General features: G+C 41.4%; 1 protein-coding gene across 4 annotated transcripts in view; it reads left to right on the top strand.

Annotated features, from left to right (window-relative positions):
- The window catches only part of GABRB1 (gamma-aminobutyric acid type A receptor subunit beta1), a 140,898-nt gene extending 118,952 nt beyond the window's left edge, over window positions 1–21,946 (top strand). For 3 of the 4 annotated variants that reach the window (XM_037383843.1, XM_037383838.1, XM_037383850.1), the window contains 4 exons: window positions 9,889–10,026; window positions 10,170–10,322; window positions 11,523–11,773; window positions 18,891–21,946. In XM_037383843.1, coding sequence (XP_037239740.1) covers window positions 9,889–10,026; window positions 10,170–10,322; window positions 11,523–11,773; window positions 18,891–19,238 — 890 coding nt within the window. In that variant the 3' untranslated portion in view covers window positions 19,239–21,946. Of the gene's footprint in view, window positions 1–9,888; window positions 10,027–10,169; window positions 10,323–11,522; window positions 11,774–13,263; window positions 13,271–18,855 lie in introns of all 4 variants that reach the window. The other variant, XM_037383858.1, reaches the window with a different exon arrangement.
- The last annotated feature ends 3,266 nt before the right edge of the window (window positions 21,947–25,212 follow it).

Genomic DNA, 25,212 nt, shown 5'->3' with positions numbered 1-25,212 from the left:
CTTTGTTCAGTGCCTATCTACTCCGGGGCTTGATCTGTACCTATGGCTCCTTGACACTGCAATAATACAAACAAACAAAACACAGTGCCTCAAGTCTCAATGTAGAAAGAGGCTGCCTACCTGACCTGGGACAACATTAACATGAAGTGATGTTACGAAGTGGGCAGTGCAGTCACGTACAAGTCTTCCAGCCCTCAGGAATCTACCCTCCAGAACTGAGAACAGAATTGAGTCCTTCAGATAGACTGTAAACTCTATATACCTTATATACTTCTCCCTTATGCGCTTCTGGTGTCCCTACAAAATGGAGATAGATTGTTTTTGTATAGTATTAAAGCCCATGGATGAAAAACAGTGTATATTTTCCTGGTAGTAACAGAATTCTGCTATTTTTTACTGCAGTTTTGCTATTTTGCTCCTAATCATTGCTAGCACAAATTCAATCTCAGCAACACAGGCAGCCAAAAAAATGCTGGTAGCTTGCACTGCTTAGCCCAGCTGTGAACCGCAGGATGTGTCACGGTGTTTAAAATGATGCTGGCTTATCTCAATGGCCTTAGCAAAGATAAATTTTCTCAGGAGAAGCCAATGCCATCCCAGCTTCCTAAGCAATGCGAATCATTTCTATAGAACCAAGACCAGAATTCAGTCTGAAGCTCCTTTTATTTATTTTTTTTTTCCTGTTACACTATAAATCTGTTACCAAGTACAGATCTGGATGTACTTTTCCGTATTTTTTGGTTCTTTGTAGGAATTTCTTCTTCCTATTTTGTGGTGGTACAGAATTAGTATTTACCTATGGTTACAGCCATAAAGTGGATCAGTGACAGGTTTAAAACAACAGTCAAACCTGCATTTCCTTTCATGGTCTTGTAACAATGTAATAAATAACAACACGGTATGTTTCGGGCAAGGCTTTTTCCCCAGTGAGGTGTATCAATTCAGTAATGTGTAACTGTTTTGGCAAAATATGTACGCAGAAGAAGTGTAATACATGCACAATACATGTGCATTGTAAAACAGACTTTCTAAAGAGTCAATACTTCATTTTCAAAAGGCAAAATACTTGCTATTTTTATTTGAAATTAATTTTGATTAGAAAAGTACCTTTTTCCTCTCGATTATTCTGAATTTTGTCTGAATGAAAAATTTCATGTAGCTCAGTATAAATTGTTAAACGATTGTTCATGAATGGAAAACTCAGCTACTTACACAGCCAGAACACTGAGTAAGTCCACCATGAAAACTTCATTCTCGTCATTGATCTAAAAGGCCCAAGTACAATGGCACACCTGAATTAAGTAATAAAAATTTTAAAAGGGTTTTCACCATGTCAGACAGGGGAACACAATAATGCATAGAAATATCAGGTGTACTTGCATAAGCCATGCTGGTATAAGAAAGAAACACAACATGTCCTGATTCACCTGCAGTCGGAGTCCTGCTGAAAACAGAGACCCTGCTGCCTTAAACCAGAGCAGGTTTTGGCACGACACGCTGGAGCACAAACCAGATGGACCTGGATTTCAAATGCCTTTTCCACTGAGTACAACAGCTGTACCTAAAATGGGGGGAGTCTGCCTTGCAACTGAATGAGAGCGCTTAGAAGTAGATCTTAATTAGGCAAACGAAATAAGTGCTCAAGGGCAAGATGTGTTTACAATATGAGCAGACAAAACTATGTACCATGCAATATTGACTGAACTAAATTAATTGAATGCTAAGCAGCTGGACCTCTGTTGCTAATGTTTACATAATGTGCTTATAAAATAGTGTTCTCTTTTTAACTTTGTAAAGCAACTCAAGTCAGAAAAAAATTCCAGGAGAATGGCTTAGACTGGGATAGCCATCTATTGCACAGCAACTCCAGATGAGAAAGAAAGAGAAGGAAAGCTGAAGGGTGAAAATTGTGATATGCAACAGACATAAATGCTACATAAAATGTGCTCCTGACAGCACTGCAGTCAAGTTACCTTAGTCTGGTTCAGGTGAGGATCTGGAAGTTTTGAGTTAGCAAAATCGGTGACGGGCTGCAACACTGGGCTTCCAGTAGAGGTCAGGTATCTCTCACGTGCCAAGGTCTCTCATCCCAGGTCAGGCACTCCCAGGCTATGCTGCCAGGACTGGAGTAGAAACAATTTGTGGTCTGCATTTTGCTGCTCCTGAAAATGGATTTTTCCCCCTCCTTGCCAAACCAGAGGGGAATGAAAGACAGAAGATAAAAAGAAATAGGGAGGAAAGGCAAGCAAACCTCACCAGAAGAGGTCAGGAGCTTTGGTTCAGATCTCTACTGAGATACAGCTGGTATCCAGCCTAATTGTCCACTGAAAAGCAGAAGAAGAAAGGGAAAAGCAGAAAGCTCAAAACAGGTTTAGGAAAAAGGCATCTCAGAACAAAAGCAAGAGAAGACAACTGAGATTTCTGATGCTTACTACTGGAAAGAAACAACTGCTCTCTTCCCAGCTCCAAACTCTCAAGGACAGTCTGGTACCAGCAGCAAGTGAACCTGGATGTGAGGAAAGGAAACTACTGGGGTTAATGTCCTTGTGTATAGCCTCTGCCCTCATTGCTGTGGGCTGGCCTTTAGACCAGAAAGAGAACGTGACAGCACGACTTCAGAACTTTGCTGGTCTCAAACCCACAAGAGAAGACGATTCAGGCAAAGGAGGCTGTGCTTATCAGGACCAATCCATCAATAGCAGCTGTGCACCTGTACATTACGTGTACAATTACACAACTAAATATTTACAAGAAGACACTGGTCGGGAGCACACACTGCACACCTGCTTTGTTAAAAAAGTTAAAAAAGCAATATCATTGCTGCTAGTTCTGAGACAACAGGTCATCAGAATATCTCAAGTTCAAAGTTAAATCACTGGCACTGCTTGGTAAACATTTGCATGTAAGAGACTTCTGAGTTTTCAGTTACATTTTAGCCACTGAGTTGCTATGGGCAGGTTGCTTACTACTAGACAAAATGATCATGGGCATGAACAAAGTTTTCTAATTGCAATTTAATTTACATAAATTACACAAAGATGCGTAGAGTTAGAGGCTCTCAACATCAGGCTAAAAGGCATCACTCCAGTGTTGAAGTAAAAACGTGAGTTGCAAAGGTAAGAGACATGAGAGGGACAAATCAGGCAGCAATAGAATGTCAGACCCTTACCTGCTGTGCTTTCTCAGATCAAATGTCTGTCTCACCCGTCCTCTTGGCTTTGACAGTGGCCGGCAGCACATATGTGTGAAGCTGGAACAGAGCATAGGATATACATGCTGATATTTCCCCAGTACACACCTCCAGTAAGTGTTCTGCACTTTGCTACCTCAAGTCAGAAATAGTATCATTGTGATTTATAACCTGGATAGACTTTTATTCTGTGAATATTTGATAGCTTCCAAACAAACATAAACTTCTGACACGTCACCTTGCGCAATGACTTCTGCTGTTTGGCTGTACATTGTATTTCCCTTTATTTCTTTCAACTAGCCACTAGGCATATGATTTGTTGCTTTCTAGAAGTGTGAGGGATTGTGAATAATCACATCCTGTTCAAACTCACCATGATAACTTAGGGTCTTATAGACGTTTGTCCTAACAGCCCCTCAGCCACCTTACGTCCAGCCTGAAGAGTCATGACTCAATCAGTCTGTCCCTCAGTGGAAGCAAGTCATCTCTGTGACACTTCTTGTTGGCCAGCTTAGTACAGCTGTTTTAGGGAAAGAAAGAAAACTGCATATAATAGTCAAGAAATAGCACAACATGAACTGGAAAGCATATGAAAATGCAAACAAAGATTTTTGCATTTGTTCTCCTTTCCTTTCCTAATAATTCCTTGAGTTGTTTGTTTTTATAGCTAGTGAGAATAAAACTCTTACTAGTGAACAGGAAAAAAAAAATATACCAGCATGCCTTATAAGAGGTACTCTTGCACATGAAAGCCATACTAGATAAAACATATTAATGTGTATTTCTGATTGTGCACTGCAATATAATTATTTTAGGGTCAGTAGGTCCTTTGACATCACTAGCATAATCCAGTAGAAGGAGACAAAGCAGTAAGGCATTTTCAGCACAAGCCTGACTACTTGCCCAGAAATCTTCAATGTTTCCCATCTATTGAGACTGCAGTGATACTAAGAAGTCCTGCTGTGTTAGTCATTAAAGAGGTATTAAGCAAAACCAAACAATTCCTCTCCCAAAGGACTTTCAACCTTGTATCGAGTCTCGCTTGAAAATGAGATTTAAAAAGTTAGAGGGGCAAAAAATGATAACAAGTAACAGTGAACCAATATTAAAAGTGTTTGCACAGTAAGGCAAGGTTATAACTCACTCTCTGAACTAGATTAGGATGTTGCAAGAGTGACTTTATGCTGTAATAACATTTATTTTCTACTTCTAATGGATGGGAAGTGATGTCTCCAACTGGGATGGAACAGATTGCTCCATATGTTAAATTTATTTTTATTTGAGAAACCTTCTTAAGTAACTGACAATTTGTAGTACTCCAGCAGTCTAACCAAGTTTTTGTTTGGGTCAGTATTGCTTAGGCTAAATTCTGACTCATATCCCCATTTACAATCTGCCATCTACCTATAGAAAGTATTTCTCAGTGAAAAGAATAAACAACTTATAGATACAAACACCCACTTGAACACAGGTGGCAGGGAGCCTTTTCAAGCAATTCTGTCACTTCAGCGTTAACTAGTGACATCTCTTTCCAAAACACATCTTCAGGTCCACAGTGCCCCATTCACGCATCGGGTTTAAGTTGAAATAGTACAACAAATTTACCAGTCGATGGATCATCTTGGTGGCATGCAGAACAAATTACTTATCTTCCTGTTTGAATACAGTCATAGGAATAATAACTGTGTGAAACAAGAAAAATGATATTGTAAGAGTACATTCAGCAGCAAAGACAAAGTTGTTAGGCAAGGGGAAGAGGCTTGGGTTCCAGCGCCGTGGCCTTACGCAAGGCCGAGTGGTTTGGGGCACGCAGGGAGGAAACACTTTTGAAATGCCCTGTTTAGACTCAGGTCCCTAAGGCAGAGACCCTGTTGCTGGGTGTTTCAGAGCTGTCTGCCCTGGAGAACTGGAAGGAAAATGAGGCTCCATTTGGACATGTCTGTGGAATCGGCAATAACAGTAGAACCGTGACTTTATTTGTTAACTTAGTGTAATACAGATCTTTATTTATCCCAGAGGTATTTCAGATGGTAAGTACTGCAGTGGAAAATAAAAGAGCCTGGTGACATTAACATCTAATACACTGTTAATCTCAGCTATTAATGTCAGCAACATTTCTAATTTATTTTTTTTCCTGTGAACAGCAAGATTTATACATAACCTATTTCTTGCCATGTTTGAATCTAGTTGCTTTTTAGATTGGTGGTACTTCTGCCTAAGTGTTCTCACTTAAACTCTCGGCCGCTGGTCTGGAATTAAAACACAAAAAATACAAAAAAAGAACAAGTGTTTCCATTTCTATCTATGTGACAGGCACATCAAGGGCTAGACTATCACTTCTAGACATGATTTTAGAGGAAGCAGAAGTTCGCTATCTTGAGCTGGGCAGTCGAACATGTTTTGTTGGCTTTGAAGCTGAAAAAGAATCGAGCGAGCAAGCAAAGGCTTAAATGGATCAAGTAATTTTCATGGGACCTTTACTAATTAAAAAATATAAATGGTAATCTTAGCAATCACTTGTTACTTAGGTCAACAAAACCACAGGCAGAAATCCTGGGGAAATTGTTTGATTGGGTGGGCTAGGCTGCTGGGGAGGGCAGCACAGAATGGGACCGTGTTTGCTCCAGAAACACCGAGCAGCCGCGTCGCAGCCGCAGCGGCCCCCGCCCCCGCCCGCCGCTCACCGGGAGCGCCGGGGACCCGGCCCGCGCCGCCACCGCCGGGCTCGACCGGAGCCGGAGCCGGAGCCGGAGCCGGAGCCGGAGCCGGAGCGCGGGCGCCCCCCAGTGGCCGCCGCGCCGCAGGGCCCGCTGACAGGCGGCGACAGGCAGGGACAGGCGGGGCGGGGCGGGGACAGGCGCCCCCCGGTGCCCGGTGTGTGCCTGCGGGGCGGAGCTGGAGCTCTGCCACAGGCGACTCCCGCGAGGAGGAGCCGATCCTGATTTCCAGGGAACGGGCACAACTGAATTGCAGCAACCCCTGCTGTCACGGCAGCTCCACGTGGTTAATGCCACGGTCATGCCCGCCTGGGGAAACAGCTCCAGGCCGCTGCAGCTGCACCCGCTCCTGACAGCTGTTACGAACGTAACTGAAATAGTTCAGGTTCCCGGTATTCGACTCCTGTGCAACTGGCGTTCGGACACCGCTGCCCAGCTGTAGCCCCGCTCTCGCTGCGGCAGAAGCAGCAGCACCCCCTGGTAAAGCGGTGACACGGGGATGCACGCGGAGGGAAAGGCTCACATGCGAAAAGGAGCTGCCGAGGGAATACCTGGGCAGAACAGGTACGTCCAGTGAACAACTCAGCCTGTTAGATTGGGCTCTGTGCAGGCTAGAGCCACTTTTTCTATCATTGAAACAGCCTTTCTTCCATTGCAAATGTGAAGGCGTATGCTGCCGGAACTGAGGGTTTATCATGACCTGCTAGCCAGAAGCTAGCACATTCCACACTGAATGTTTCTTCATTTACATCACTACGGCTCCTCATCTGAAGGCACTGTCCACTTCAAAAAGGAGAAGGAGTGATCTGTCCTCTGCTGACTCTGTTCGGAGCCGAGATCGGTTCCAATCATTAAACTGCAGCCAACTGCCTTCCTCTCGAGTTTGCTAGTTTGGAAAGCAAAAAAGCAATGTCAACACCTACGGAACATGAGGGGCTCCAAGCCCTGCACCAGTGAGTCAGCAGCAGCTGTGGAAGCAACGCCTCTCACACACCTACAATGTGCAAAGCACATAATGGAAGGCATCACACAACAAAAATCATAGCACACCAAGGAATGGAATGCCTGAGGAGAGTATACGATTTGTTAGCGTCTGGCAGAGTTATCACAGTGACTGTCAAGAAAATCACGATTGTACCAAGGTTCTCTATACGAAACCGCAGGAAGATGTTCCTTCTTGATTACTCTTCTAAAATAAGAGCTAACAAATGTGAATGCTCGTACCTGAAAAACATCATTATCCCTTTTTCCTAACTTCACTCAGCTTTAACCCGACTAAATTCAAGGCACAAGCATATTAGAAGCAGCAACGGTTCACACTAGATCCATTTTTTTGTTGTATTCTCAAGCCTTTTTTAAATTTGTAAAGGTTAAAGCCGTGGCCTGCTAACAGTGATGGCTTGTCATCCTCTGAAATCTTCCATGCAAGGTTCCTGCTTTTTGGTTAATTGACTTTATAACCTTGTAGTTATAATTTTCATTTTGTAGCCAAAGTCATAGAAATCTTTCCAAGACTAGTGCAAAGCCCATCTGCCTACCTTACAAAACTTCCATAACCTGTTTTTGCCAGGGTCCAGCATCCCCACACACTGTACCAATAACACGATGCAATCCTTTTGTAGGAAGTTGTGCCCATTTTCTTTTTGAAATCTGCCCTGTGATACCCCAGGTGTTTATTTGGTACCATTTAGTTTTAACAACTAAATCTACAGTAATTCACCTTTGGGGAAGGGAATTTTCTCTGCAGTTAGGTGCTCGAATTATTCCTTCTTTTGTCAAACAGGCAGAGGAACTGCAGAGAGGTTAGCAGAGGCTGACGAGGGGGACAGCATGAAGTCAGAACTTGCTGGGAATGGGAGACGGCTCCTTTCTCTGCCCTGGGTCCTGGCCGAGAAAGCAGCACAACCGCAGCAAAATCAGAGGGAGGGGTGTGAAAAGGGCCCCAGGTGACAATGGCACAGAACAGAAGACTGAGGTTCATTCTTTTCTACCAAAGCCTGAAGCAGAATCCAGGATTCTGACACCTAAACCTTCACCTGTGACTTTGCAGCAAGTATGGGTGCAACACCTTAGGTAGTGCTGGCCTTTCTTTTTTATGCTAGCCCCTAAAGACAAAGAAATAGCTGTGAGTGTTACCTCATGCAGAGGATATCTGTGTGGTACCGACTCTATACATAATCAATACCCTTTCCATATGAGATGACACCTTACCATTTCCTCTGTTTTGCTCCATCTTTTTTAAAAAGGGAAAATATTCAACAGACATTTTTTTATAATACAGATTTGCAAGAAAATGAAGTTAACACTTCCCTGACAATCTTAGTCTCAGCCATTTAAACAGACTTTGCAGTCTTCACTCTGTCCTTCAATCCTTCTGTATTGTACCCTGGACGTGGCTCATGCTGGGCGCACGGCTGTGTGCATTGCCTTTACAGCAGCTACTGAAGTCCCACTACCAAGCAGCTACCTCGACCTTTTTCAGTGAAAAGCTTTTGGCTTCTGCCTGGAAGGAATGAAAACCAGTCATGCAGAGAGCCCTGTGTGGGAGCCCTGGGATGGTTCATTTAAAAAAAAATAAAAAATTACCATAAGTAACAGGAAGCACAGTTTTAAGCAAACAGCAGCGATCCATATTACACAGATCAGTACAGTTTCGGGAGCAATTCAGATAGTCAGCAAACCATGGCACTGAGCAGTTCACAAATAAGGTACGTGAACACTTAACCTTGTTCAGCCCATCACTGTGTGTTTGCATCAAAAGATTGCTGTTCAATAACTGCAGACTTGCCAAGCAGTCCCCTGAGCCTGCAGCAAGCTGTGAGGGCTTCTCTGATTGTCCCCAGGGAAACTACAGACCCGTTCTGCACGTGGTCACCTTGCCAGAGACAAGGCTGATACCAGGCGCTGTCACAGGACATCTCCAGGCTGATTTCCCTAGCTAGAAATTGTGTTGCTGCTGCATATGAAAGGATAAGTCCCTAATTCTGGAGAGGTTTCTGATGCAGTTGGTTCAGCTGGCAAAACTACTGTCAAGTTTGCTAAAGCTTTGAGTTCAAACACATGTTTTTATTTGATCTGTGTCATATGGTTTAAACCTGATTAAAACTAACACCTGAAGGAAAAGTCTAAAAATAGATGAGTGTTGTTCTCTCCTTTGGTGGATATCTGGAGAAAGTAGTAAAATGCAATAAATTGGAACCAGTTTAAATATTAGTCCAAAAAAGTTATCAATTGTGAGATTTATTTTTTTTTGAAACTCAGTCAGTTTTGAGTTTAATCAAAATGTTTTTGAAAATGTTAACAATAATGTTAACATTTCCAGTGGTAGAATGGCAAATTAATTTTTAATTAAATGATAAATAATCAACATCACTGTTAAAAAGAAAGAGAAGAAAGGAAAATTTAAGTCAATAGGAAATAGTCCTGTGATAACAGAAGATCAAAGATGGCATGGTCTAATTAAAATACAAAATGCTGCATGAATATCAAAGGAATACCTGCAGCTCTGACAGACATGGCCAGGTAATAGTACAGGCACCTGAATTCTAGAATCATCTTTGCCTCCACTGGCTCCAAACTCAGTATTTTGCCACAAGCCGGCATACGAAATCAAGGCAAAGCTGGGAACCGAACCTGGTTTTACTGTCAGAGCTCCTCTTAGAGAGTTTGTTTCGCTGATGTTGTAACATGTCAGTAAATTGAGTAACTCGAGCCTGAATGAAAAGCAGCAGCATTAGAGCTAGCTAAAAATTGATCTTTAACTTTAAATTCTGTCCTTGTTTTCTGCCTTCTCCCTTTCCACCCCTAGAATCTTCCCCTGGGTATGGAGGAGGCTACATGGCTACTGTACAACAGAAATGTCACATCAGAGAAGGCTGAATTCCTGACTGACAGCAGCTCCCTCCACTTTAACTGCAACTATTTAAGCCAAGTAATAAAATAGAATGAAAAATCAATAATCAAATTGTGCCTCTGTTTCAGATGGATACACTACTGATGATATTGAATTTTACTGGAATGGAGGAGAGTCGGCAGTGACGGGAGTTAGTAACATCGAGCTCCCACAATTCTCTATTGTTGATTACAAGATGGTATCTAAGAGAGTGGAATTTACAACAGGTAAGAAATGGTATCAAAGAGAGTGGAATTTAAAACAGGTAAGTACTGGTTAGTTAAAAAAGCTCCCCCCTCTTCCCCAACCCAGAAATATCAGTGTCTAACTTGTGTTAGACATCAGTTATTATGTGACTTCTTTCTTTCAGGAGCATATCCTCGATTATCCCTTAGCTTCCGGCTTAAAAGAAATATCGGATACTTCATTTTGCAAACCTACATGCCTTCCACACTGATCACAATTCTGTCGTGGGTATCTTTTTGGATCAATTATGATGCTTCTGCAGCCAGAGTTGCTCTAGGTAACTTCTTTTCAAAATCACTGAACTACATAGATGCTTGTTGCCTTCGAATACAGTAGCACTGAATCCATACAGGTGATTGTAGCAGCATTAATTGTGAGCTTACATATGCAGCGTAGGGTCTTCATCACTAGGAAGGCAGGCAGGTGCCACCTTGCCTAGATCTGATGTTCTCACCCTGCAGTTAGGTTGGGATCCTGACTGACTTCCAGTTGCCATAATGGTTTTTGGATCAGGTCAAAAGTATCTTGCTTCCAAATGTAAGCATAAAGGTCTAATTCGGGTGGCCAAGGGTACCTATACTGTGCTGCATCAACATTTCTTTGATGTTAAAAAGCATCCTCTCAGGCCAGATGTGTGGCTGGAATGAATACTCAAGTTCCTCCCAAAGTGGAGTGGTACCAGCTTACACCAAGTTTCCTGTACCATGTTCTTTCCTACAACTTTCCATAAGAACCAAGATCTTCTACCACCATCTGCGCTTTAAGGCACATATGCTTTTCAACTGCTAAAGCCAGAAAGCATTTTGTTCCACCTTTATTTTGTCCCACCCCTCTGTAAATTTAGCTCATTACACCTGTGCCTAGAGCTATTATCTGGATGCATTAGAAAGAAAGAAAGAATCATGCAGCGATGGATAACAGTAAGATGGAAATGCTTTACTTGCAAGCACCCCTCTAACAGGAAAAGCTGTTTGGTACAAGCACATATATCACTTTCTCTTCATCAAAGACCATCACTTTATCATAAAGCTTCCCTTTCTCCTTTCAACCCTCTGTTTTCAGTCAAAAGCTAGATACTTAATCCAGTTCCCCAGAGCAATGCAAGCCACAGGGCTGCTGCTGTAAATACAGTGATGAGCTCTCTGCTATCTAGGTCAGCTATGGAACACCGTGTTCCCTAGCAGAGTTATTGCAAAAATTAAGGCAAGATGTACCAAGGTAGCCTGGGCTTTTGAAGGCTATTTCGTTCACCCTGTGATGCACAGAAAGCCAAGAAAGGTGCTATTCACAGGCTTGCAAGGATTATCTTCCTTTCCAGTCCTGCAAAACACATTCCCTTGCTGTTAAGAATCTGTTCTCGTAATTAAGCCACCTGCATGAGAAGTGCATGGTAGCTGGGCAATGCTGCCATTAGGCCTTTCATGCTCAAATCTCCTTCCCTGCCTGCTTACTCCATGTCTTTTGCTTCCTTTCGCAGGAATCACAACTGTGCTGACCATGACCACCATCAGCACCCACCTCAGGGAGACCTTGCCAAAGATTCCCTACGTCAAGGCAATAGATATTTACCTGATGGGATGCTTTGTGTTTGTGTTCCTTGCCTTGCTGGAATATGCCTTTGTAAACTACATATTCTTTGGGAAAGGGCCCCAACGTCAAAAAAAGGCAGCAGGAAGGGCAGGACATGCTACAGGCGAGAAGAGCAGACTGGAAACAAATACAGTCCAGGTAAAATGTTCAAGCCAACTTTTCAATTATTTCTGCTGTGACAGTGTTGATGTATATGATGATAGTGATAAATGCGGTTTGAAGACATATGCAAAAGTATTTAGGATTGTCTGGAGAAAAATTGTATTTTAAGGAGATTACAGCAACATGTTTATTCCATTTTCAACTGAAAACAGAGTAAGAAACTACATAAAATGGAGAAGAATATTCAGAGCAAGCTTTTCTTTGCAGCACAGAAGAAATGCAAGGGGTACAAGGAAGTTAAATATTTACCATTTCAACTGTATATTTCTTTGCCACACAAGGTGATATAGAAGAAATGTTTATTATATAGTTCCTCTTTACATATAAAACTTTAACAAAACTAAAAAGCAAAGACAGACACGTTTGTTTCAGTGAGTTCTGAATGAAGCCCACACCACTGAGCTTCCAGAAATGTAAGGATGCTGCTGCTAGGTTATAACAGCTTTCACAGATGTCACGACTTTTCCCTCAGGCTAAATTCAAGCAGACCACAGCTACACCCTCTTAAAAAACAAGCCAGACAAACTCCAGGAAGTAATACTATGGACATTTTTTTAACTTGGAAAAGTTTAATTTTCAGCAGTACATCACTGAGCACTTGTAAACTTCTATAAACCTATTTCATTTTTTCCCAGTTTTTCAGAAATAAACACTTCCCTTAAGTGTATTTGGCCCAGTCTGACTCAGAGGAAAATACATATCCTCATGAGCCAAAAATGTTCTTCTGTTCTCTGCTTTTCTTACAATATATTACATCCAAGTATTTACGAGATCTTGCCCAGGCTGTCCTATGATCTCCTGTGCTGTTGTGGCCTGGGGTGATAACATTTGGACCAAACTGTATGTGAGCCCTCTGCTCGGCTTGAAGCACGAGACCGGCACACAAAGCTCCAGCAGGTAAGACCTTAGCTTAATGGATGGTTGCAATTCCACATACATGTCAGGAAGTGCATTTCAGAAACTCTGTGATATTTTATTAGTACTAGAGTTGTGTGCCTTGTATCCCAGCAGCCCTGCCACTACGGTTAAGCATCATTAACAGAGTCATGTCCTCAGTCTCAGTGAACTCATAAGCCCATTAAAAGTCCTTACCCACATCTGCCTCCTGTCCCAATGTGTAGGAGATGCTTTATTACAACGGGTGCACAAATTCAGTTTAGACTTGCAGCAGTCTCCAGGGTCCCACAAAGTATTGTCCTCCACAGAGCAGAGGAGGTAAGCCATCCTGTTACAGATTGCTGTGTGCAGGCACTGTCTGTCCATTTCTGTGGAAAATAAGTGGAAAAAACCCAACAAAGCCCACAAACTCTAACCAGCCACCTCAACAGCTCCTGAGATAACCCAGCCTAGGTGAGAAGAAGCACAGCAAGGATTCATGATGAAAAGGAAAACACTTCTCCAGAGGTCAGCCTTGGCTTTATGGGCCCCAGTGCACTGAACTGAGTAAAGGATGAAACAGTGTGAAGGATAAGAGTGCAGGTAAGCTCTTTCTCTTACGTATTTGGCGAGTTTGTTTAACTAACAAAAAGTCCTAACTTAATGACTGAAAGCTTTTGTCTAAATGTTACACTGGCAAAGATTACACTGAGACTAGTACTCAGAATGGAATAGAAAGTGTTTGCAATCCCACTCGAACTTCTCAGAGCACCACATGCATATCATACACCAGCATTTCTCTTTGTACTAGGATTTGCAACTGTCCACACTGTAGACTGCAATTCCATTCTGAGACTTAGAATGCTTTAAGTGAACAGACTGCTTTCTGCCTGTACAGAGCAGGTTTGTGATTTTAGAGAGTGAGAGAGAGAAATACACACCTACACGCACACATGCAGACACACACTTGTGAATAGGTATCAATGGATTTTGTTATCCCACTGGAGATACGTTGATGTGGGAGCTTGTGAGCATTCATTTTACTCAGCATGGAAATGCTGATGTCCAGCAGCTGTATTTCTGTCTTCAGCAGGAAGAATGCACATGAGCAGAGCAGTGGGACACAGTAAAGTTATGTGATCTCTAGTGAAGACAGCTCCCAGCCGCTCTCCGTCATATTTTGAGACTTTTCACTGGTATTATGATGTCTGTACCAGAGCAGGGGAAAGTGGTTTTGGAGCACAAAAGAAACACAGATGTAAGTATCTACAGCTATAGGATATTTTTTCCCTTTTACTCTTGATCCATACCACTTATCCATAAAGACACCTATAACCAATAGAAGATATGTAACAGTGCTTCCTCTCTTTGTGCCAGGTGAAGATATTTCTTGTTTCCATCTGCCACAACCAGGAGTTCAAATTCCTTCACCAGATAACAAAAGCGTTAGACATGTGAGCAACACTCAGCAAACTGGCCGTGATATTAACACAGTATAAAGAAGACCCAATGGAAAATGAAACCATAATGCTATTTCATATGTGGCTGTTGCTTGCTCTACAGAATGAAGAAGGTGGAAGTAAAGCCCCTCCAGTTTCACAACTTATACCATCTTAATTTTTAATACGCAAAAACAATATTAACTTGTAATAAACATGCTTTCTGTTTCTCTGAATAAAGCATAAATGCTGTTTATATCTCCTTGTCCATTTGTTGAAGCTAGATGTCACTGAGGAAACCACCATAATTATGGTTAAATAGGACAAACCACCTAGCAAGGTAATCCATGCATTCAACTGCTTCTGTTTCACCAGACAATTATAATATGAATAAGCATTACACAGAAGATGCCTCTTAAGCATGAGAAAGAGGCAGGATGCAATCGTAACTGCGTAAGGGGCTGAGCCATCAAGGGGTTCATAAATGGCAACAAGCATGGTCTCTTGCTCCCCAGTTCTGCAGAGCATCTCACCTTCCTTTCAAACCTTCTATGAACCACAAAACACCTGGGATGCAAAGCCAGAGACCAGCCACAGGCTGCAAGGACAACGTACAATTTTCCAGTACAGTGGCTACTGGAAGGAGAAAAAGGAGGGAGCACATAACCACACAGCTAGCTCAGCCTTCAAGTAAACCCACGCCTCAAGAAGTATACCCCTGCTGAGCATAACCTGTTTCTTTGCAGATCTGGTTGTGATAACACTACTGCATTTGTTCCACAAGACGGCTTGTATGAGTAGCATGGCCCTGAATCTTTCAACTTAAGAAAAAGAAAAGATGTTTTTGTATTGAGACAAAACAAAAGTTCTTACCTTTTCTCTCCCAACACTTAACATTAAAAAAGTAGGTAGGTAAAAACCCATTCCAAACAGCACTAAGCATCTAAGACCCATCCTCTGTCAAGGAATGCCAGTGTGCTCCTCCCCTAGAACTGACTAATTTTTATGTGGTCAGCACAGGATTGTTATTTTGGGGTCTTTTTATTACTTTAACTATTTTACACTTACAATGTCATTTGACACTCCTAAGCAGGAAACTCATTTTCTAAGTACACATACAAGACAAATTATTAATTCTTCTTTGTTTCCTGAGCACACATCAAGGCTTTACATCACTGATGAAGATTCATATATATATACCTGTGCTGATTGATGTTTTACGTAGTTCCAGTGCAAGCAAAGAATTAAAAATCTATAAAATCAATATAGATACACGCTCAATATGGGTACAAATGTCATTACAAGAAGTGTCACCATGTACATGCATCAGAAGCATATTTACGCTTTCATAATTATACTAGATGACTAACACATCAGCTTTAGATGCTTTAACATCCTGCTCACGTATTCGTCATGATATGTTCAAAAGACAAAAAAAGTAACAATTCTTCAGCTTTCTATAACTTTAGGCAAAATGTATGCATTGTACAAACAAGGCTAAGTGTGTATGTTTGTGCAAACACACATTTAGGCTCAGAATATCTGTTAAGCAAGAAATCCTGCTTTCATCTGAGCAATAATCAGTTTATGTAATAAAATTTAGGGCACTCCAGCGAAAGAACAACGAGGTCGTATCTGAAAGAAAGAATAAATGCATTGCATCCAAGCAAGGAAGAACTCTGGGCTTGATATGGCTCATTTTTCCTACCTAAGGAGGGGACTGAGATACTCTGCTCCAAAGCAGGGGGCCAGAAAACTGAGCAGACAGAGCCTTGACTCTTCCATCCCCATTTTTTGCCATGCCATCTGATGCAAATGTGTCAAAGACTGTGTACAACTGCAGTACATACCTGGTGAGGTGAAAGAGCCTCTTCACTGAGACACAGGGTGAAATAAGTCAAAGTCTGCTGGCTGTTTCTGATGCACAGGCTTCCTCCAGCACAGGACTGACCGCAAGCCCCAGGTAACCTCGTATCAAGTAAGGGAGAAAATATTTTAAGACAGAAAATGTACAGCTTTTACTGTCCAGTCATTTGCTGTTGATTTGTTCTAACATTAACATAAACAAAACTAGTAACAAGTCCTTTTGGGGGATCCCTTAACAATCTGTACATTTTCCAGATTCCTACAGGAATTTGTAGAATTTAGAACTCCTATGCTTCAGTAACAAAACCTCAGCTGCACAAGTTTTAAGAATATTTTGGAGTGAACTTCAATCAATTCTGAAAGGGTTTTTAACAATGTGGGAAATTAACTGTTAGTCCAGCTTCATGTTGCACAAGTGAAGAATTTGACCCAGGTACATAAGTAGAGCCTTTATACTTTTCTGAGCTAATTTATTCAAGATTAGCATAAGGCCCTTTGCTCTGAATTACAAAGACCGCAATTCAAAGACTGAATTACTTCATGATGTATACAAATCATCCCACCTAAAATGATTTAAATAAAACTAATTTTAAAATATAACAGGCTCATTCATAACACTTAAAGGGGGAATTCATATGCTGCTTGACTTATAATAAGCTGTCAGGGTGTGTTAGTTTAAGAAACATCCCTATGAATCACTTTAGATTGTAGGCAGTTATGAGTTGTCTTCACAAAAGAGAAGCCATAACAACTGCTTAATGATGCTTGTGCTACTGCTACTACTATCACAGCACTAAAGTCAATTAGCTTAAACATTACATTATGTAATCAAAGACAGCTTAAAGAGCTATTTTGTAAAACTGGGAAGAACAGGTTGATCTATCAGAGCTTCTGAGAATTAAAAAAAAAATATTCCTTTTTACATGGAGACAACTCTGAGATTGTTGCTTTTTCCACAGAAAAAGTCAGAACTTAGGGGTACAATGAGTAGTCCCATAGCTATGGCAGTCCTCTGCAGAGTAGGAAACCCTGGCTTAGGTCTTCCCTCTGCCTAAATTTTAAGACTTGACCAAAAAAGTAAACTGAGTAGCCCTTATCTCAAATAAAGATTGCAAACACCATGCTCCTTTGTGACCAGCTAGCCTCTCTAACTCAGAATATGTGAGCTTTTCCCACCAAAAACAGTGGTGGGAATTGGGATGTTCCCACTGAAAACTCATTTCAGTGTGTACAGAACCAGGCACTAAACCAGAGTAGTGCATCTTCTGTCTGTGGTGAGTTACTATTCCATTTAGAAGACTTTTTTTCCCTCACAGCTCTCCTGGGTGGCTTTTGTACAAATAGCCCCTTCACTTCTGTGTTTTCAGTTAGTAAGTGCTTAGTCTGGCACAGTGTATATATGCCAGCAGCTATCACGCAACATTTTCTCCTTCTAGTGATGGGAAGGAACATCTTCCACGCTGCCAGGTGGAACCCAGGCTTTCTCTGGCTTCCAGCTTTCCTCTGCAGCATCCCCCAGAGTCTGGATTTCCCCTTGTGCTCTGCTTGGGGTTTTTTCTTGAACATACTTCGAACCTGCTGTAGATGATTATACCATTTCCTAGCTCTGCTATGTCTCACTAAAAATGTAAGTCTCAGCATGTGACCCAAGCATTGCATATCACTGACGTTTCACAAGACTAGACATCATCAAGAAGTAATTTTCCTTGGTACAAAGGTATCCCCAGACAGCCATGGTATAGATTGTAACATATTTGGGGTAGGTCCAACACCACAGTTTACAAAAAAGAATTTTAATATTCAAGCCTCAAGGTGAAGTCTTTGAAGTTTCATTTAAGAGGTCTGTGTCCTGAGCATATTTCCCTCATATGAGCTACCGTGGATGTTTAAATGCCTGAGAATTTGAAACATCTAGGAAGTCTTTATGGAGAAGTCAGGAGTCATCCTGGGAACACCAAAAAACTTTTCCTAAAAGAGGTTTTACTACAGACACGTAGAAAAGTAAAGAGTGAAAAGATAAACACTTTGTAGTAACGCAGCAATCCATACTTAATTACATTCATACACACAAAAGGCAATGATATTAAAATATTTTATGTCTACACATATATGATTGTTTCTGCCAGACATGTACATATTAGTTGCAATTTCCAGTTTTAGGTACTTGAAACAGTGCCCTGACTAACAGCACAAAATTCAGTGATAAACGTATTTGAAACAACTGCTTCTGATACCAACATATAAAAGTGCAACTGAATGTAAGGTTTCATCAAGTAAAATAAATTATTCTGTCTCCATATGAACAAGTTAATAGTATGCTGTGGGGAGTGGGGATTTCCATCCTGCAATATAGTAATTCTCAAAAATTAATTCTCATCACAAGTATTTTACAGTAACAGATAAAATGCACGTGTACCTACGTGCTCTTCATATGATGAACTTATTGTTACAAAAGCAATTTTTAAACTAACCTACAGCACTAACTCTGTATAAACCTGTATAAAACGAGCAGAGACAGCAACATTTTATTTTCATCTTGAGTACGTGAAAGCTTCGAGTGTCAGGTCACCAGGCATTAAATATCAGTATTTCATAAAAACCATGTTCTAAGTTAAAGATAAAATTAGAAAAGTCTTACTTTACAGGGGCCGAGATAACAAACTGAATTAAAAGGTCCCAGACCAAGAGGCCAGGTCTGGATGGAAGGTGTTTAGATGCTTAATAATAATTTCACACTAGTCAGGAAAGTGTACTCAGTACCTTTTCACTTTTTGTCAACGCTGCACAAGACATGACTGTCACAGCAGCGCCAGGAGTGCCTCAGCAGCAGAGCCAGAAGTCACCCGTCCATCTGGAAAAAACCTTGGGCTGCCTGAGGAACTTGTCTAATTCACGTTCCTTCCTTGACACAGGTTGATCCCCATGGAAATGTGCTTCTTAGCCCACTTGAAATACGAAATGATGTCAGCAGCTCAGACGTGTTCACAAGCCTCTGTGACCCTCGAGCCACCACGTACACGTACGACAGCGCCAACCTGCAGTACAGAAGAGCCACTTCCAGCAGAGACCTCTACAGCAGGAGTGTTCTGGACAGGCACAGGCTTCATAAAAAAGGACGCTTACGAAGAAGGGCATCCCAGATCAAAGTCAAAATCCCCGATTTGACTGATGTTAACTTGATAGACAAGTGGTCCAGAATGGTCTTTCCCATCACATTTATTCTATTCAATGTTGTTTACTGGCTGTATTATGTGCACTAATTTATGCAATAATGTTACCATAGACTAACATAATTAGACTTGTTTCTTTTCCTTCTCAATTTTGTTAACTCTGAAGAACTGCAGTAGCCATAACATGTTCAAGGTAAGATACCCAGCCATCGAATACTTCTAGATTTAAGCTTTTGAAGAAAAAAAAGAACCCAACCCAAATCCAGCCTCACCATTCACAGATAAGTATAGTACAGATGTGCTCTTAAAAAGCATCTTCAGCAAAAGTGCTATACTTTGATTTTTTATAGAGTTCATGCATCACCCATGACCTTTCTGTACCCACTTTTATCTCTCTTTTTTTTTTTAATGGAATAAAAATTAGTATTACTGTATTTCTTACCATATATTGGCAGCCTATGGCAGCACGCTTCCAAATGAGGCAGTAAAACAACTCAAAGTAGTAGTTATGTCACAGTCTTTCAGCATTTAAAGCACAGAGAAATTTGAAGAAATAACTGTTTGAAGGATTGTAACTATTATATCACACATCATTTCAAAGTTAATAGTTATACTGGGAAGTGTTTCCATAGTGTCCGTGAGAAGTACCACTCAAGGAAAAGTCAATTCACATTTTCAAAGAGGCAGGGATCTTCAAAAGAAAGGAAGGGTAGCAGAGACAAATCCCACCAAGTTTCCAACTAAGGAATCAGCTGATGGACTCCTAACTGGATCCAACTTATTTCCACAAAGTAGCAAAGTCGAAATTGCTGAGAACAATTGTGCCATTTATAATTTTGTATTAAAAAGTAGGACACACAGACGTGTTCATTCCTGGAAGCAACTACTGAGGGATACCCCAGGCCTCAAGCGGCCACCTTTTTGACTCCCAGGTTGCCTGTGGCTGATAATTGCAACACATTCTCCCAAAAGCTGGCAGGTGTCTGGGAACAGATCTGAGGAGATTTCTGCATGCAGTTTCCTGTAGATTGCCTTACTCTGCTGAGGAACAGGAGATACGGCTGAGTCCTGCAACACACTAGTGATGCTGGGTGCACTGCTCCTGAGGAGTTGCTTCTCCCCATCCGGCTGCTTATCGCCTGACACAACTCCAGCCGAGGGACCACAGGCGAAGGTCCCTGCAATTGGGTAGCAACTGGTCAGTCATCTCCTATCTGTATCAAATCCATTCCTCTTCTATTGCCAGGGGAGTTTTAACAGTTTTAACTCTATGGGGCCTAACATAGCATTTGATTGAAACAGAACTATTAGCGGTTGAATTTTATTTTGTATTGAAAGTGTTTCATAGTTTTAAGAGAACCAAGTTATACAAGCCAGCAGAGCCTGTGGAGGTACCAAGGTGATTTTTCATCAGTGCCAGCTAGTACAGAAAGAAACTTTGATCAGGACAATCAGTAAGCAGCAATACCCACAGTTAGGAATTAGTAGGGAATACAAACGAGTGATGGAAAGCTTCTACACCAGTTCCACACTGACTGGCAGTAAGGTCAACCGGTGACCTTATCGCCAGCTGACATTACAACTTTTTAATCAATCAGAACTTAATAATAAATGAAACACTCCTACATGTTAATGCTTGCCACATCCTGCAAGACCTGGACCTCCTAACAGATCAGGACCTGCTGCCCCTTCCCTTTGTTTATGCAGCAGGCTCCTGCAGAAACAGACTGGCATGATAAAACATCAAACAAGAAAGGGAATAGGTTTAATTTACTCATTACAAAAAAATGTAAGCCTGCAAAACAGGCATTTGACATTGGTAGTCTAGGGGGGTCCTTGAGACTATCAGTTTTCCTGTGGGCTCCGAAGCCACAGAACCCAAGCTCAACGGAACACAAAGGTGATTTCCTCAGCTGTCTTCTCTCTGTCACAACCTTTAACCTCCACTCTATTGAAGAGTTGCACAATTTTACCAGATTAATCAGCCAGTGGGTACAACTTGAAGTGATTCAGGACAAATATTCATTCAGTCAAATGGCTCTTCTGAACAGGCTACAACTTGTATGCCTATCCCCACCCTAAAACAACTCCAAATAAATGTTCAACATTTGCACCATAACAGCAACCAAACTAAGAACTGCCACACATCATTCCACATGGGACATTTTGATGAATTTTTTAGTTAAATTTAAGCAATGTTCAGATCATGAACATTTTAGCTGTATATGGAAGTCTTGCATGCTAAGTAAACTGAACTTCTGTAACTGCCAAAAGAGCCCCAGGAGGGAGACAGCAGCAGGGCCGTATATGCTGCCTATTCCAAACACATACCCCATTAAATGGTTTTGAATTCAATGAACTGGCACCGGACTTTACAAACAGAGAGAATAGGTCCACGAGCTTGTGCACTTGCCAGATTTGAGGTTATATGCAGAAATAAATATAAAGAAAGAAATACATTCTACAGATTTGTAGGGTAAAATACTCCGAAAAAAACCACTGTCAGTGACCCATGGATTTGCGTTACCTGATTTCTCAAAGATATTCACAGGCAGACCACAGGTCAGTAATTTAACCCAGCTGTTCCAGTGGTGCAGAGATGTTACAACCCCTTCTTACAGCTACAGTGGAGATTTAGGAAAAGCAGCATGGCACTGAAACAAGATTTTAGCTTAAGAAAAGGATCCTTTACCTTATATTACAAGAGCAAAGATCAGCCTTACTGGTCTTCAGCATTTTTCTTGTAAGACCCTAGCATCTGCATACACATAGTTTCTATTTTATGGATCACCCAGCTACTTCACCCACAGATGTTAGTCACATGGGCTAAAAACCATTACATTGTACAGTTCCAAGCAAAATAAATAAATAAATAAATAAAAGGGTATGGAGCAGAGGAAGGGCCATTAACAAACAAAAAGCAGTGCAAATGCAGAAGTCCTTCAGAACAGCATTGTCCAAAATAGAACTGCCAGTGTTGAACGGCACGCAGCAAGGCCTGCCTGCATCAAGAGCTGGAAGCCACAGTCTTGACGGAGGAAACAGCTGCCAGCTCTCGGCGCAAAGCTCTGCAGCAGGGGCTAATAACCCCACCACATACAGAGGCAAGAGCCACTTACTGCAGGCACTATCTTACCCCAAAGCCAGCACCTCCTGCCTCCCACCGCTCCTATCCACACATCTAACCACTAACTCTGGTAAAGAAAACAGAATTTGGCATACAAGCTTGCAAGGTACATTGGATTTAAACTAAAACCCCTTTCAAAGCCTCAAAAGAGAATTAAAACCCAAACTTGGGAACGGTATATAATGGTGTATGACCATAACGAGTACATTTTCCCTCTTTCAACTACTTTTAGAAAAAAAAGCAGAAGAAAACATTTCTCACTTGAGAGCAATAGCTTGGCAGCAAGGAAAAGACAGTGGTTATTAGAGGCACAGGATGGAAAAATATGTCTATTTATGGGTTACCCACGCACTCTGCCATCTAGAGCTAGAAATCAGTGAGTACAAAAGAAACACCTCTTCCCTTCAACAGGGTGGAGTCATTTGGCTGACTTTAAGCAATGAAGGTGAATAATGATGTAATGCTAAGCTCCATCACTGTTGTACTTCACTAATTAGTTTGCCTGCCCTTAGGAAGCAGACATCAAGATCAGCATAGGTAAGGTACTATTACTAATTAGATTTCAGCTAAACTCCCTTTCAATTTGGGCAGCTGTCTCGTGCAACCTGTGTTGGAAGTCCTTTTTAGCTAGGTTTCCCAAAGATATGGGCTTCTACTGCCCCTGAGTGTGTGTGCATGTTTGTGTGCCTACCTGGAAATCTCCCAAAAATATTTGAATCCGCTGACAATTTCAACTACAAGATAGCAGAACAGTAGGGATCTAGGAGATACCACGTTCTTACAGGTTTCAACAAAGCAGTTAGCTGAGCAAGAGGACAAAGATCATGTTAATTCACCCGTCTTCTCTGGCACAGAGATACTCGATGAACACCAACCTGATTAGTAAAAAAAGAAAAAAAAAAAAATCAGTATCACAGGAATCTTTCTGCCAGCATTCCTATCCTTCATGCTACCACTGACCAGCACAGAAGTTGCCATTTCAGTTACTTGCCCTTTCACCTTGTTCACCCTTATAGAAAATGTTCCATCCCCTCGTACTGCAAGCGGAGGATTTCTTGAGATGTATCATGAGGGAAGTCATGCAGCGCTGGGGGCCATGTTCCACCAGCTGCTCCTGTTTCCCATCACTGAGGAGCCTCTGCACCTTCTTGTGAATTCCCATGTACTGAGGATGCATTGCTAACACTGCCTTGGGAGCATTAGTCAAATATAGGGGCTGTGTTACACCTGTTATGTACAAAAATATTTTTAAATGGCTTCTGTATTGCAAGGCATAAGACCCATATCTGTGATTGTACAAGAATGTGCCTTCCTACCCCCGTGGGCATCCACCCTGCAGCTCAAAGGCAGCAGGAGATCACAGAAGAATATTTAATTTCAGCATGTAATGATACCAAAACATATATGCACAGCATGAAAGAATTAAGAGACAAATGAGAAATCTGGCATTTCTTAAAGGAAGACTAGGTCACTTTGGTCTACTTACTGTCTTGGAGTGCAGAGTGAACTCTAATTATGTTGTCTGCTCCTTGGCATGTTTATTTCTGAATTATTTTATAGGTAATTTTGAATCTCCAAATGTTATAAAAACATCACCTCTTGTCTTGTCCTGGTGCCATTCTAAGAAATGGTCTTCAGCACTTATTCTTGGCAAAATCCAATTGTATTTGATTATCATTACCAATGAGAAGCTAAAATAATTAAATGACAGCAGAAGCATGTCATCTCTAGAGACTCTCTCTGATCAATAACGTGTTTTAACTTATCACTGGCTAGCTGTATATGCTCATGAAAGCATAAAATATCAATCACACTGCCAAAAATGTTCATAAAGATGGGTTTCCTCTGGCAGATTATGCACTTCAGTGAGAGCATCAGCAACCTTGTTCCCATCTATGAACATATCAGTTTCCTTGTTCCCGTCTGAAACATCATTTGCCGTTTTGATCTAGCTGACAACATACTACCTGATTTTCTTTAGATTTTCAGAGACAACTAACTTTGAATATTGTTTGCAGCAGCTTTACAAACAAAGCTGGCAAATCATTTCAAGAAAGACCTGAATAAGACTTCGGCATTGGTAAAGAATTCAGAATCGGGTTTTACAAAGGCAGTTAATACCAATTCTCATCAGATTGCCCAATGCTTGCTTTAGCTCCCATCTAAATCAACATAAACAGAAATATGGAAGAACTGAAACCTCTGCATTCCCAAGAAACAAAATTCCTTCTTTTATGGTAGGCATCAGAAAACAGTAGTTTAATCTACATGGTCTTAGGAATCCTTCCCCCCAGATAGTCCACCACCAAAGCAGTCCCCGTGGACCTATAGTAGTTCCCAATTAGAAAAATTTACACACTTCCCAGTGCCTTTCATTACTGTATTAGCTAAATTAGCTGACTAACCTCATGCTAAAACGTAGCCCAAGCCTTCTCTATGTAGGACTCCTGCTGGTGCTAGCACATATGAAGAGTACCTTTGAGTAAAATTCTCAGCCATAGACAGCATGAAGCGTCGAACATCCAGTATATCCTCTACAAACCAGCTTAAAACGTCAGGTTCTGCTCCTGTGAAGACTTCACAGAGCAGCCTGATGAGGTGAAGCACACGGGCTTGTAAAAGTCCAAAGGATGAATCTTTGTGAGATTTGCCTCCTTTTCTACATTTTGGTAGTAGTCTTTTTGTCTTTCTGGAGAGGTCCAGAACTAAGTATAAACTATAAGTTTACAGAGGGAAGCGTAGTGTACTGCCAAATGTAATCAAGGCAGATTTAAAGAAGTGATCTTGGTGCACTTATGGAAGCATTCTCCAGTACTAGAAGAGTAAAAATACCTTTATTTCTGATACTTCATTAAAAATATTAGTTCACAACTCAAAGGGATAGCAAAGTGTGCATACTTCAGGACAAGGCGTTACTGGCTTTTAAGACCACGCTTC

The sequence above is a fragment of the Falco rusticolus genome, chromosome 1 (genome assembly GCF_015220075.1).
Source record: "Falco rusticolus isolate bFalRus1 chromosome 1, bFalRus1.pri, whole genome shotgun sequence".
Lineage (NCBI taxonomy): Eukaryota > Metazoa > Chordata > Aves > Falconiformes > Falconidae > Falco > Falco rusticolus.
This window is presented reverse-complemented; position numbering and strand designations above follow the sequence as displayed.